The sequence below is a fragment of the Alexandromys fortis genome, unplaced genomic scaffold (assembly GCF_014885135.2).
Source record: "Alexandromys fortis isolate MF-2015 unplaced genomic scaffold, M_Fortis_MF-2015_v1.1 scaffold_25, whole genome shotgun sequence".
In the NCBI taxonomy this organism is placed as follows: domain Eukaryota; kingdom Metazoa; phylum Chordata; class Mammalia; order Rodentia; family Cricetidae; genus Alexandromys; species Alexandromys fortis.
The window spans coordinates 10,734,226-10,749,101 of NW_026067904.1; the positions used below are offsets into that span (position 1 = coordinate 10,734,226).

Sequence of the window (14,876 nt, forward strand, 5' to 3'; positions counted from 1 at the left end):
CCTGTTTCTCTCCAAGGCCTCATGCATACCAAGGGAGGGTTCTTCCATGAAACTGTATCCTAGTCCTTGGAACTCTTCATCTTGTGAACCTGGAATATCTCACTGTAAATGAAACAATATCCCCTGCTTCTGAACCTTAGCAACCTTGCCCTTCTGTGTCTGGATCTGTGGTTTGACTTTGGGTACTGTGCCTAAGGAGAAGAAGAATAGTGCTTATCTTTTTGTGACTGGATTCTTCCACTTGGCATGATGTCCACAGAGTTCATCTATATTGTAGACTGTCAGAATTTTCTTTCTTTGTCAGGCTGAATAGCATTTGGAAGGGGTGACCAGCACATTTTATCTATTAGTGAACATGTAGGATGTTAGATCTTGGCTGATCATGCCCCCTATTTCATTGTGGGTAAACAGCCTTTTTGATATTTCTTTGCTCAGTTACTAAATAACAATTTCTTACATTGTTTGGATTAAATCAGATAATACATACATTGCTTAGAGTGGTATGTAGCATATAATAAAAGTTAAAAAATGTTGTCATAACTAAGAAAGCACCCCATTTATTAGCTCAAGCACCCATTCAAAAGTACTGCAGTCAGTCTGTCATTTAGATAAGAAAAAAATAGTTTTAAAAATCATTTGATATAATGGGGGGACTGGGAGGAGAGGGGTGAGGGAAAACTGCAATGGCTGCAAAAATAAATAAATCATTTGATAGAGGCTGAACATGGTAGTGCATGTTTTTAATCCCAATACTTGGGAAGGAGAGGCAGGAGGATGTCTGAGTTTGCAGTCAACCTGGTCTACGTAGCAAAACACAGGACTGCCAGGATTACATAGAGAGACACTGTCAAATTGGACTGAAGAGGTGGCTCAGTGTTTAAAAACAGACTGTTCTCCCAGAGGACCTGAGTTCACATAGGGTCACTCAAAACTACCTGTAACTCCAACCTCGGGGTGTGACTTTACATGCATGCATACACATCACATACCCTCAGACAGCTAACATGAGTATACACATAAATAAAACAAAGTCTTACAAAAAATAATTAATGGGAGAGAAAGTAAAAATTTGGTAACTCAGCTTTTCCCAAGGTGCATCACTGACCTCTGTATACCTCTTTGATTCTTTTTTCCCCCACACACATCTGACCTTCAGAAGAGGTAGAGTAGGCTGCCCTGGTAATGTCAGTAACAGTAGTGGATGAGTTCATAGGAGAAGCTGGAGCCATTCCAGTGAGAAGAAAGTTTGCCTGCGTTCAGTGAGGATGTTTTACATGTCTTAATTTTTTTCCTCATTTTTTTAGCCAAACCCAACAGGAAGCTTACTTTTCTCTACCTGGCCAATGATGTCATTCAGAACAGCAAACGGAAAGGACCAGAGTTCACGAAAGACTTTGCGCCAGTCATAGTGGAAGCGTTCAAGCATGTTTCAAGGTAGGGTCCTTTTTGTACATGAGATAAGAATATATGGAATGTATTTGGTAGAAGCTTTCTTTAATTTGATGGTTTTTGCTTTCTGTGAGGATTTGAGCTGCTGCTGAGGGCATTTGGGATACTTGAATCATGGCTTTCCTGTAAGAGACCAGAATGCCTGCTTTCTTGGGATGAATGTCACTGAGAGCAAAGGAACTGAACTGTAAATGCATGCTTGTAGAACTCCATCTTATGTTTGACATTTCTGAACTTACTTAATACCACAATATTTTTATGGTTTTCTCGTGTGTGTGTATTTCCCAACATATTTAAGTACTTTAGAAATGAAGAATATGGGACTGGATGGGTCAGCAGTTAAGAGTACTAGCTGCTCTTCCAGAGGTCTTGAGTTCAATTCCCAGCACCCACAGAGTGGCTCACACTGTCTGTAATTCAAGTTCCAGTGGATCTGACATCTTACAGATATACATGAAGACAAAACACCGGTGCACATAAAAAATTTTTTAAAATGAATGAATATTTAATCATAAACTTTTCAAACATTTTCTTTAGGTAACTTTGTGTGTGGAAATCCTAGTTTATGCACTTTAAATATTTATATTTCATTTGTTTGTGTTGTACATATGCCACAGTTGGAGATTAGAGTTGGACTCAAGTCACTAGGTGTGAGACAAATACCTTTTATCTACTGAACCATCTGGCTCTGTCTTACATACTTATTTTCAAATATTATATGCTGGAATGTAATAGATTTCCTGGGCAACAGTGCTGAATAAGATAGTAAATGAGGCTGAGCTTCAGCATACGATGGTACACGGCGATCACATCCATTAGTGCTCTAGGGTGAGAATGCCACGTCAGGTGTTGCTGTTACTGCTTTCTTAATGTCATGTGACCTGCAGTTTCCACATTGCCTTCTACCCTGCAGAGCTAAGTGCTACACCTTCTTCTCTCTTTTTCTCTCTGAGACAGAATGTGATCTGTAGCTCTGGCTGGCCTTGAACTCTTCATCTCTGCCTCTCCCTCCCAAGAAGAAAGGCCCAAGTCTGGCTCAGTTGAGACTTTCTTCTTCATGCCTGAGCTGTGTGCCCAGTTACTTGTTGATGTTTCTACCCGGGCGTCTCACGCTCACTGTCTAGCTATGAACTGTGTCCTTGTTCCTGCCAAATTTGCTCCTTCTCTGGGCCTCATTCTCTCAGGGAACGACAGCTTCATTTGTGAGATAGCATGATGGCTGTCATCTAGGCTTCCTTCTTCACTGCATGCTCCGTGGAGCACACAGCCTGCCGGGTGCCATTTTCTGACTAGTTACCGGCATCTTTTCTTGGTGGTGCAGTAGCCACTCCCCTAGTATGGCTTGGTCCTCTGGGAAAACTGTAGGCAGAGTAGCAGAGTACTCATAATGCTCCCTTCTCTGAGCAAGACTGAAGGTGCTCCATTGTGGAGCTGTCTGCCTCCCTATACTCATGTGCGCTGTGCTTTCCACCTGTAGTCTGCATTTTAAACTAACAGACCCTTTTCTGAGTTCCTTGTACCTTCAACTACTTTTTTGTTTGTGTTCAAGACCATTTCTTTGTATGTGCTTTGACTGTCCTAGAACTAGCTCTGTAGACCAGGCTGGCCTTGAACTCACAGAAATCTGCTTGCTTCAGCCTCCCGAGCTGCCCACCGCCACCTGGGCAAAAAAAAAAAAAAAAAAAAGTTTTTGTTTGTTAAGACAAGGTTTCTCTGGTAGTCTCCGTTGTCCTAAAACTCCCATTCTAGATACTTTTATTTTTGAGATAGGATCTCATATATCCCAAGCTGACCCTGAACTTGGTATGTAGCCAAAAATGACTGAATTTCTTTCTTGTCTTTATTTTTATTTTTGATTGTGAATTTCTTATTCTCCTACTTGTCCCTCTCAAATGCTGCAGGGATTACAGAAATGTACCAACATGCATGGTTTATGTGGTGCTGGAGATCAAGCCCAAGATTTCATGTATGCTGGGCAAGTACTCTACTAATTGAGCTATATGCCCAGCCCCTATCTTATGCTTTTATATATGTTCCTCTCTAGAAAAATTCACCTACAAGAAAAGATTTTAGGTAGGAAGAGTGAACCGTAGTATTCTGGGCAAGTTTGAAGATCATCAAGGAATGTGGAGAGTTTGCCAGAAGCAGAGGCTGTGGGACTGTAGTTCAGGCTGAGGATTTGGGTTTCAGAGACTGTTGAGAAGAACTTGTTCTGGTTTGACATAGAGTGGATATTTTTTAAAGTGGAGAAGTTGAGGCTGGAGATGAGTGAATGATGGTGGTATAAAACCCAGGCAAGGCACTCGAGCATGGCTCAGCAGTTAGGAGCCAGCATTTGGTCCCATTTTAAATCAACATTACTTTGTGGTAGTGTTCACTATACATTTTTACTGTCAGTATTTTTTTTTTTTTTAATTTAGTGAAACTGATGAAAGTTGTAAGAAGCACCTTGGCAGAGTGCTGTCTATTTGGGAAGAGCGATCCGTCTATGAGGATGATGTGTTAGACCAACTTAAGCACGCACTCTGTAAGTATAGGGTCTTGATCTCTTTTCTCTGGCTCTCAGGAAAACACATCTTTCATAGACTTCCTGTTTTTTAGATGGAGATAAGAAGACCAGGAAGCGGACTTATGACCAAATAAAGGTGGATGAGAATGAAAATTGTTCCTCTCTGGGGTCCCCAAGTGAACCACCGCAGGTAAAAATGCAAGACAGCTGCAGGGTTTTTACTCCATGTGACCTCTGGGCTTTGATCATTTCAGTGTTCTGGGTGCAAGAAAGGCATTAAGTTAATCTCTCATATTTCTGGTTAACAAATTGCTTTTGTTTGACGTAGTATGGTGTGTATGTGTGTGAAGATTTTGTTATTTTAGTTATGTGTGTGTCTGTCCATGGGTACGTGCAAGTGAACATCCAAGGAATTAGGAGGTGTCTGTTTCCCTGGGCTGGAGTTCCAGCAATTAGAGGCTACCTACCTGTCATGGTCCTAAAAACTGAACTCTTCTGTGAGAGCAGTTCGTGCTCTTAACCACTATAATACCTTAAATGCTGTATTGTTTGTTTTATATAGGGAATGCATTTCCAATAGCTAAATATGAATAAATGTAGTGAAATGCCCACTATTAACACTAAAGATTTTATTTTTACTGGGTGTGGTGGTATACTCCTTTAATCCCAGCACTTGGGAGACTGAAGCAGGCGGATCTTTCTGAGTTCAAGGCCATCCTGGCTACAGTGTAAGTTCCAGGACAGCCAAATATACACAGGAAACCCTGTCTTAAAAACCAAAATAAATAAACAAACAAACAAAAAAAACCCAAAAAACTAAAAATCTTTTTTTTTAAATAAAATACAACCAAAACATTTGTTATATGGCTTAAACTAAAATTCTATGCTTAGATGAACATTGCTTCCTTTAAATATTTTTTGTTTTTAAACATATAAAAATGATTGCTAGAATGATAACGATAGGTGGTAGTAACACAATATATTATGTGTAAAACTTTTCAGGAAAATAAAAATTTTCTAGATTAATACTGTCTAGGTCAGAGTTAATAGCTGCCTTCTTTTTCTTCTGAGGTATCTACCGTATGAACCAGTCACTTAACTCAGTTGCTAATTAGAAAAGTTTCTGTACTCTTTGCTTTCGTGAACACTAGGGTGTGAACACCTCAAGGTCTAAAACGGTGCCTCATGTTCAACACTTAAAATAACATAGTTTTTTTTTTTTACTTAATATATAAAAGAAGGATTGGGGACAGAAGAGATGGCTCGTCGGTTAAGATCACCACTACTCTTTCTCAGTTAAGCTCTTAACCTGAGAACCCAGCTTTGATTTTTTTCCCAGCACACATTAGACAGCTTACCACTATCTGTAACTCCAGTTCCAAGGCATCTGGGTCCCTTTTCTGACCTCTGAGGTACCAGGTGTGATCATGTTGTACAGACAGACATAAATGGAGGCAAAACACATGAAAAAAGTAGTCTAACATGTATTTTTTAAAAATGTGTCTTAAGAATGGTGTATGTTGCAGACTTTTTGCTAGTGAGTATTTAATAAGGATTAGGCGTATGAAAGAGGTTTCAAGTCCTCTATATTTGTTAGAGCTTTATTTCTTTTGGTTCTGAAGTTGTGTAATTTTTTAGACTCTCGACCTTGTTAGAGCATTACAAGATTTAGAAAATGCAGCCTCAGGTGATGCAGCAGTTCATCAAAGGATAGCTTCTTTGCCTGTTGAAGTTCAAGAAGTGTCCCTGCTTGAGAAAATAACAGGTAAGAGAAGAGTGAGGTCCAGAGGGTTATCTTGGAGGTGGGTGTGGGAGCGGCTTGTCATTGTTTTGTTGTGCATTAATTGTATTACCTTGTGCTTTTCTTAGATAAAGAATCTGGAGAAAGGCTTTCTAAAATGGTAGAGGATGCTTGTATGTTGCTGGCAGATTATAATGGCAGACTGGCGGCAGAAATAGACGATAGAAAACAGCTCACTCGAATGTTAGCAGATTTTCTTCGTTGTCAAAAGGAAGCCCTTGCAGAGAAAGAACATAAATTGGAAGTGCGTAACCTTTTCCTTCTTTAGTGCATTTTTATTTAATTTTCTGTACCTTAATGTATCTGTGCATCTTAGAGTTCTTGCATCATGGACTATTTTAGACAGTGACCCAGGTAAGCTGCTTCTTGCTATCAGTTTTTCCCTATAGACTGCTTAAGTAAATGTAAAATTTTGGTCTTCTCAGAAGTTGTTACATTTGAAATCATCTCTATGAAATTTCATGTAATAGTAGAAATTAAAACCCTCTAAGCACAAACATAATAAGAAAAAGTCAAGTCTAGTAAGTCCTTGTGTTAGTGGTAATTCACTAAGGTTGTTCAGCTTATTGAATTCCTATTCTTAGCACATACTGTCTTTTAGGTCCATCATTAAGTATTCAAATTACCCCCTCCACATCTGATTTTCACGCTTACCATATCCCCCCCCCCCCCCCTTAGCCATACTCTCTGTGCTTACACAGTGCTGTTCTGGAAAAGGTTGTTGATGGATTAGGTATGGTTGTTACTGTTGATGGAGTAGCCATTGTAAGCATAGGAGAACTGGGTTTAGCTTTGTTTAAAAGACCATTCAGTTAACGGGTTCTTACTTGAGTTGTTTTGAATTTCAGCGCCTTGTGAAAATGTCTTGAATTCAGTCCCTATATTATAGACATCTCACTCTAAATTTGTAGGTCTATCATGGTGTTGCCTCATAAATTTATTTATTATTTAATTCTTGGCTCAGCAGTTTCTCACTAGTCCCCAGGTGGTGCTTAGACTGGCTTGCTATTGCAGTTCTGAGAGAATTCCTTGATTATTCCACATACCAATGCTCCACTCTTAATTTTATGCTGTCCTTGAAGAGGTTGCCTGTTTGAAATGGAATGGATAAGTGGAGTTTCCTAGAACATGAATTTGGTAGCTCACTAACCTGTTTGTGATAATGTAGTGGCCTTCAGTCTTAATGTATCCTTCCTTGTTTCCCATTTGCAGCGGTATGAGTGAGTATGTTAACAGTTTTTGTCTTCAGCCTTTTGGTACAGTTTCTTTAACTTCTGTTGAGCTTCTATTGCAGGTATTGGACACGGCATATCTTCTTACGATGTCATCACCATTAGCATATTTCCGGCTAAAAATAAACATCAAACTCCAAAGCCTGTATTGTCTCATGTTTTTGAAAATTGAAGAACGAAGATTATTTTATTCTATTTAAAACTGCTTTCTCACTTTTGGTGTTGACTATCATTGGTTTCAAAAATAGAATTTATATTTGACATGTAACTATAGGAAATAGATCACCGTCCCTGCCCCATTTGCTGGTACTTTCTAGCCAGATTTACTAGTTAATAGTCATACAGAGAGCTGATGACGTTAGCGCTACCATTTACCATGTCTCTGGGGTACTGTTCAAGGCCCTTCACATAATCCTATACAACAGGACACGTTATTATCCACACTGTATCTTCATGGAAGTAAGGCATGGGAAAATAAAGTAGCTAAGCACTACTGGATTGTTGAGAACCCCAACAATGCCTCCAGCATTGGTGCGTTCACTCCAAAGTCATGTTGACTTTAGTATATCCCTTTTGAAAAACCAGAAGTCCTATTTCTTCAATGCTTTCTAATCTACCCTTTCCAACTAATCACAGGCTTGAAATCAAGGAAGTTTGATTGTTCAGCATGAATGAATTTTAAATTGAAGAAGCCACCTCAATTATGATCAGGGTTTTGTTTTGTTTTTGTGTTTTTAAGTCTTTCTAGTTTTTCAAGACAGGGTTTTTCTTTGTACCACTGGCTATCCTGGAACTCACTACTTGTAAACCAGGCTGGCCTTGAACTCAGATATGTCTGTCTCTGCCTGCTGAGTTCTAGAATTAAAGGTGTGTGCCATTATGCCCCAGCTCATGATCATATTTTTAAAGATGCCATTTTCATAAACTAGGAAGTTATTTAGGAAGAACTCATTGTAAATTGTCATTGAGAAGCCAAGGGGTTTTTTTTTTTGTTTGTTTGTTTTTGTTTTTGGTCATATGACGTGACAATGACTTTAGACATGCTTTGTATTAGTAGGTGGCATTACCCTGAAGTAGAGACTGAGGACTGAAAGTTTAAGGTTTTGTATCAGTTGCACTGTCTCTTAAACTGGTTTAAGTTATCCAGGTCACTAATCACCATTGTTAGAAAGTGAAATAAAAATATCAGTTTAGGAAGTGGTCTTTTGTCTTGAGGAAATTAAGAAGTGGTTCATGTCTTGACAAAGCCACTATTAAAACATTTGAAATGATAAAAATATGAAGTGCTTCTAACTGTTTTGGTAATTTTGGATTAACTTTGAAAAGTGAACAGATAATAGACTTTTAATCTAGGCTGTTGCACTTGCCCATAATCCTAGTGTTAGTGAGACTGAGGCAAAGAAATCCTGAGATTAAGGCCAGTTTAGGCTATATAGCAATCTGACGGGGGATGGATGGATGGATGGATGGATGGATGGATGGATGGATGGATGCTGGAGATATGGCTCATTGGTTAAGAGCACTAGCTGCTTTTTCAGAGGACCTGGGTTCAATTCCCAGAACCCACATGGCAGCTTATAACTGTTTGTAACTTCAATTCCTGGGAATCTGATACCTTCACACAGACAAAACACCAGTACACATAAGATGGGGGGGGAAAGATTTATTTGATCTGCAACATTGAACCTCTAGCCTCAACTTTCTTATTGCTGGGATTGTGTCTACCACCATAGGATAACTTAAAGTGACTCTTTGATGTGATGTTTTTTGGAGAGGATACAATGTACAGATGAGAAGTTCTTCCATATCAATGAGATTCCTATTGCTTAGTTTCTAGAAGTTAGTGGAAGAAAACATGCTTTTATAAAATCAGTGCTTGCCACCTTTAGTCTCCGAGGCAGAAGGGGGGGGGGAGCTCTTAAGTTCAAGGCCAGTCTGGCTTACAGAGTGAGCTCCAGTACAGCTAGGAGGCAGAGAAACTCTAGAAAAGAAGCAAAATAAACACATGGATAAGCACACATGATGATAGTGCTTGCTAATCTTTGTAAACTGTGCACTTCCAAGTCTAGGAATAGATTATGAAGAAGGAATCCATAATTCCAAACACTAGAAGTCATAATGAGAAAGCATATAGAGAGGATAAGTGCTTATTTGATATGTGAATATTGATGATTAAAGCTTGTTCTGGGGTAGGAAGATGGCTCAGTGAGTAAAGTTATATCTGGGCAAGCATGAGAGCTGTTAGGATCCATAACCCTCTGTAAATGATGAGCACGGCAGCATGTACTTGTGATCCCAGCACTGGGAGGCAGACAGAACCTTTAGCTGAATCTGAGTTCCAGGTTCGGAGAGAGAAGACGCTTTCTCAAAGTGGAGAGCAGTGGAGGAAGACACCCGACTGTTGACCTCTGTCCTTCATGTGCGTTTGTGATCAAGCACAGAAAGCTCCTTTCCCTTGAGTTGTCATGGTGCCTCTGTTAAACTGTATTCACTGTGTGAATTTGCTTAATATGGATAGAACCGTAGTGCAGGCTTGAGCACTGTAAGATGTTGAGGATTGGTTTGCAGTAGGGAAGAGTGCTGGGGTTTATCCAGAAGGTCTCAGTCGTGCTAGCTATGTGCTCTCCCACAGTTCTATTCCAAGCCAGGCTGTCAGAGCCTGCAGCATATGTGTATGATTTCACCCATACTGAGGACTGCATATTTGGGAGTGTTTATTTTTCTTTCAGTTTCTTTTATCTTTTGGCCAGTCTTGAGTTCTGATTTTATGACTTATCTTTGCCTGTGTAGATATAGATATATATTTAAAATAGCCTTCTCTATCTATAACCATAAAGGCCTTGTAATGTTTTGTATTATTTCTCAATAATTTTATTGAAATTTGTTTTGCATATAATGCAAATTGAAAGTAATAATTAATTGCCCTTTTATTGATTGGTAGTAGGACAGGTATAGTTACTCAGGTCTTAATCTTAGTACACTGTGGACTGAAGCAGAAGCATGTGTTTGAGGCCAGCTTGGTCTTTGTATGATCTGTGTTACATAGTAAGATTCTGCATCAACCTTCTCCCCTAAAACCCAAAATTAACGATTTCTTTACTAGTGTTGTGAAATGCTATTTCTGCCTAGCTTAATTCTTACATGTGCATACTGACCTGTAAGTTTTACATTTAATTGTGCAAATTGTGATTTTGATTGCTTTCTAATACCATTCATGTTTGCCATTTCAACTAATCATGGTTATTGTATGTATGCAATTTTATTTTTTCTCATTTTCAACTTTGTATTTTAATTGAGAGTGCTCATTCCTTTATCATGTCATGGGTCATTTTCCCCCCTGCTATTCATACCTAAGATAAAGTTTAATTAACAAGTTAGATATAATTAATAACAGTTTAATAAGCATATGAAATGTGGTTTCTCTCCCTCTCATATCTTGGTTTGCTGTAATAAAATTGGTGGATCCTGGGGACTGAGGATGACTGACAGTGTGAGGGAGAAAAGACAGGAGGACTGCTTACTAGAAAGACTGCATGGAGCTCAATGTACACAGTGACTAAAGTCTGGCTCAGCCATTTGAACAGAGAAAATGGCCATTTTTTACCTTGTGAACGTGTACCTGTTTTGTTCCTCCCATTAGTAAGAGAGCAGCACCTGAGTAATCTATGGCTACAGGGATCGAGTGAACAGTGCAGAGGCTGAAAGGGGACAGTGCCAAGTGGGCTGGAGTTCCCCTCTGTGGAGAGCGGGTGCAGATGAACAGGTGTGCTGCCTGCGGAGGCAGAGTCCTCAGTTGGTCAGCACCGCCTACAGTTTGCTATTGTAGCAGCTGAGGATTCTTAGGAGTGAGAGGAAATTCAAAGTAGGTTGGAGCCACAATGAAGAAGGCACTTGAATTTCCCTGAAGAAATGATCACACAAATTCAAAGCGCAGGAAGGAGCAGTAGTGCTGACTGTACTCTTGGTTGCTGAGTGAACCAGAGAGGGAAGGTGGGCAAAACTTCATCTAAACTGCATGCTGGCAGTGGTGGTCTGAGCTGCCCAGGTAGTAGCAATGAAGTGTTAGATGGATTCTTTCTTGGCTCTGAACCCAGACTGGCCTCTTTGTTGCCTGTGTGAGGTGAAGTTTCGTTAATACTGTAAAGGTAATGTGTGTTCACCATAGTTTTGCACCCATTGCTAAAAGCATAGATCCTTCCTACAATTCTATTATTCCTTAACTTTTAACAAGATATGAAGGATGAGATTGTTGTATCCATGTCTGTTTTTGTATCCTATCTTATTTTGCACTTTTACTGTAAACATTTCCATATAATCATCACCACCCCCCTTCCCTTTTATTTTTTGGGATGGCCCGAGCTTTGCCCATGCCAACCAAGTTCTCCTCCATCTACTCTTATCTTGATTATCAGTCTGACTTTAATAGCCAAGTTATAGCCTGTTACGTAGTATTTAACTATTTTTTTTGTTTGTTTTTTGAGTCAAAGGTTTTTTGTGTAGCGTTGGTTGTCATTGAACTAGCTCTGTAGATAAGGCTAGCTTTCAGTTCTCTCTGCCTCCCGAGTGCTAAAGTTAAAGGCGGTGCACCACCACTGTCTGACTTCTTTCTGTTTCTTCCTGTTGAAACTATTGGCTGAAATGACATTTAGCATTAATAAACATTTTGGCAGATCTATTACATTTAACTTGCTGGTGGAAAATACTGCTCTGAATCTATTTCAGGTTAAATCTTTGCTTGTTTGTGATAGTATTGAATTCTTCTGAGGAAAAAAAGTTATGGCAGCAGAAGATACATGGTTTTTATGTGTGCACAGGTCACAGGACAAAATCAGCTATTGTTTCCCAAGCACTAGACCTGTTGTTCTTGAGACAGCGTCTTTTACTAGCTTTGTACTTGCCAAGTAGGCTAGGCTGGTTGACTAATGAGCATCCTAGGTCTCCCTGTCTCTAATTCCTCAGTGCTGGGATCACAGGTGTGCCTCAACACACTCGTCTTATGTTTCATGGGCTCTGGGAACCAGATCCAGTCTTCATGCTTGCGTGCCTCCCATTGTTACAACCTTTTCGATAGTGTTGAAGTTCATTCTGTTGTCGTATGTCCTGCTTCTGGAACTCTTTATTTTACAAAATTTATGCTCTTCACCAGGAAACAAGTTTTCAATGCTTCCCTTTTACTTAGCTACCAGTACCATGGTCTGTGATCTTGACTACTAGAATATTGAAATGTTTATCTCATTTGCATTACAGCTTCTAGGTCTGTCCTTGCTATAGCATCTATCAAAAACAATCTCATTCTTTGGGATTCGTTGATTGGCTAGGTCTCTGAGTTCAAGGCCAGCCTGGTCTACATAAGAAAAGGGGTTGGGGGAGAAGGAGGAGGAGACAAAAGAAAGAAAAGTTACTCCTGTCAACTCTTGTCAAAATTCTTTTCAGTAGAGAGTAGCTTTGTTGACAACCTTTTTTGCCTCTGCATTAGAGGCTGGAGTTTTATTGTCACAAACCAGGGTTTGACGGTTTTGAAGACTTGTTCTTTTTTGCAGGGAGACCTTAGTTGAATTTTAGCTTTTCTTCTTTATTACTTAGAACTTTTCATTGTACTCTTACCATGCATTAAGTATTCTGAGTTGTTGCTACTTCATCTTGCTCATCCTTTCTCCTGGTTTAACCATTTCTAGACTGTTTTTCCTCTATATTCTGTCACTGTTGCTGACTTGTGTTTGTTTTGTTCTTCTAGAATGGAATCTTTATTGTCTAGTGTTAGTGGTGACTGTGTCCTCATCATCTTGTTGTTGTTCACTGAGATGAGATCTCCTGCTGTAGTACAGGCTGGCCTAAACGTGAGAGTTTCCTGTCTCTAGTCTTCCAAGTGCTAGAATCACAGGCATGCCCAGATTAATATTGAGTAGAGTTGGTTTTGTCAGATTGTTTAAGTCTTTGTTGAAGAAAGGGATTTACTATCACAGGTGCTTAACTAGTTTGCAAACTGTTATGTAGGATGAATGGAGAGGGAACCAGAAGACAGGAGATCCATTTCAAGACTGGATTTCTGGACTTACCTAGACCTGACTAGAAGTGGATTTTCCCACTGTGTATTGACTATTATCTAGTATGCCTGCTGTTGTTACAGTCTGTGGGTTTTCTAACTTCGCTTTGGGGAGCTGTAGGAAACGTAGGATTCCTTTTAAAAATGACTTGAAATAAGTTAGCAAGGATTATGAATGTCTGCAATGACTCTAAAATATTCATGCCTTCAGAGCTTAGCAGAGACCATGGCGGCAGTGTCGGACTTGTTCAGCACGAATGTAAAATACTGTTTAATTAGCTCCTGTGTCTTTTCTACAGATGTGAATGTGTGCTTCTTGCTTAGTTGGTTAATTCCTTAGACTTTTGATTGCTACCAGTGCTTCCCCACCCTTCTCTGTCTACCCCTCTCCTTGATTTTCCTGGAACTCACTATGTAGACCAGACTGGCCTTGAATTTACAGAGGTCCCTCTGCTTCTGTCTCATTAGTACCACTTTTACTTTCCTAACCCATGGATTGAAGAATTAGGCAATTCAATGGTTTTTTTTGTTTGTTTGTTTTTCAAGACAGGGTTTCTTTGTAGAGCCCTGGCTGTCTTGGAACTAGCTCTGTAGACCAGGCTGGCATCGAACTCAAAGAAATGCATCTGCCTCTGCTCCCAAGTGCTAGGATTAAAGGCATGCACCACCACTACCCAGCTGAATTCAACCTTTTAAAGTATATGGTTGATAGACAAGTATGTCCTTTGAGAAGGAAAAAAATCTAAGGATAATTTAAGTAAGCAAAGTAAATTACAAAATATGTAATGATCCTTCATTTCTATTATTTAGAGAATATTCAAACAAATTTCAATAAATCATTCTTTTATGACATAAATTTATGGCAGTTTTTTTTCTTCTAGGCACTGATAATTTTTTTAGGTTTATTAGAGTTTTATTTCACATATGTATACAATTATTTTGATCTTACTTATCCCTATTACTCTTATCCCTTTTCACACTGAAGAATATGTCTCCCCTGTATGAGTGGATAAGATATGGGTGTGCCTGGGGGCGGGGGAGGAATAGCGTAACTCTCTCTCTCTAAATCAAAGGAGAACTGAGGGAATCTAGACAAGGCAAGAAAGAATATAAAGCAAAAGCATCAAAGTCATAATGGCTCTAACTTTAGGTCAGGGTGCAACAAAGTGAGTCACTTTGTAGTTTGAATTTAATGTGTTATGGTGATACTTTACCTGTGAACAGGATATAGTTATAAAAATGTTTTAAAAGCTGTCAAGATAGCTTAGTTGATAAGGTGCTTGCTGCCAAGCCTGATGACCTGAGTTCAATTCCTGGGACCCACATGATGGAAGAGAGAACTGACTTCTACAAGTTGTTTCTAATCTCCTCAAGTGTATGTGCAATACATTAAAGAAAAAACGTACTAAAAGTGTGTATAAAACAAAGTGTTGAGAGACCGGTGAGATAACTCAAGAGGTGAAGGCACTTGCTCCCAAGCCCTACCTGAGTTTGGTCCTCAGAACCCATGTGGAAGAAGCAAGAGCTGGCTCCTTCAAGTTATCCTATTACCTCTATACTTGGGCACTGGTAATGCACCCCCTTCTGGGTGGCTGGGTGGGTGGATGAATGTATGATTAGGCTGGGGGTGTAGCTTAGTTGGTAAAGTGTTTGCCTAGCAAGCATGAAGACGAGTTTGATCCCCAGCACCACAGCACTAGGGAGGGGCAGGAAGATCAGAAGCTCCAGATTGTGCTTAGCTACATAGTGAATTGGAGGCCAGCTTGAGCTATAGGAGACTGCTTCTAAAAACGCAGTTACCAACATTTATGGTACATGGGGCTGGATGGGAGGGTTAATTAC

At 39.6% G+C, this 14,876-nt stretch overlaps 1 protein-coding gene across 4 annotated transcripts in view; it reads left to right on the forward strand.

The window, feature by feature from the left end:
- Positions 1-14,876, forward strand: part of Rprd1a (regulation of nuclear pre-mRNA domain containing 1A) — a 48,321-nt gene that overhangs the window by 20,023 nt on the left and 13,422 nt on the right. For all 4 annotated transcript variants that reach the window (XR_007590526.1, XM_050134982.1, XM_050134983.1 and 1 more), the window contains exons 2-6: positions 1,305-1,434; positions 3,870-3,976; positions 4,051-4,148; positions 5,597-5,723; positions 5,828-6,003. Coding sequence is in view for 3 of the 4 variants with exons in the window: in XM_050134982.1 (XP_049990939.1) it covers positions 1,305-1,434; positions 3,870-3,976; positions 4,051-4,148; positions 5,597-5,723; positions 5,828-6,003 (638 nt within the window). In the remaining variant the exon portion in view is untranslated. The remainder of the gene's footprint in view (positions 1-1,304; positions 1,435-3,869; positions 3,977-4,050; positions 4,149-5,596; positions 5,724-5,827; positions 6,004-14,876) is intronic.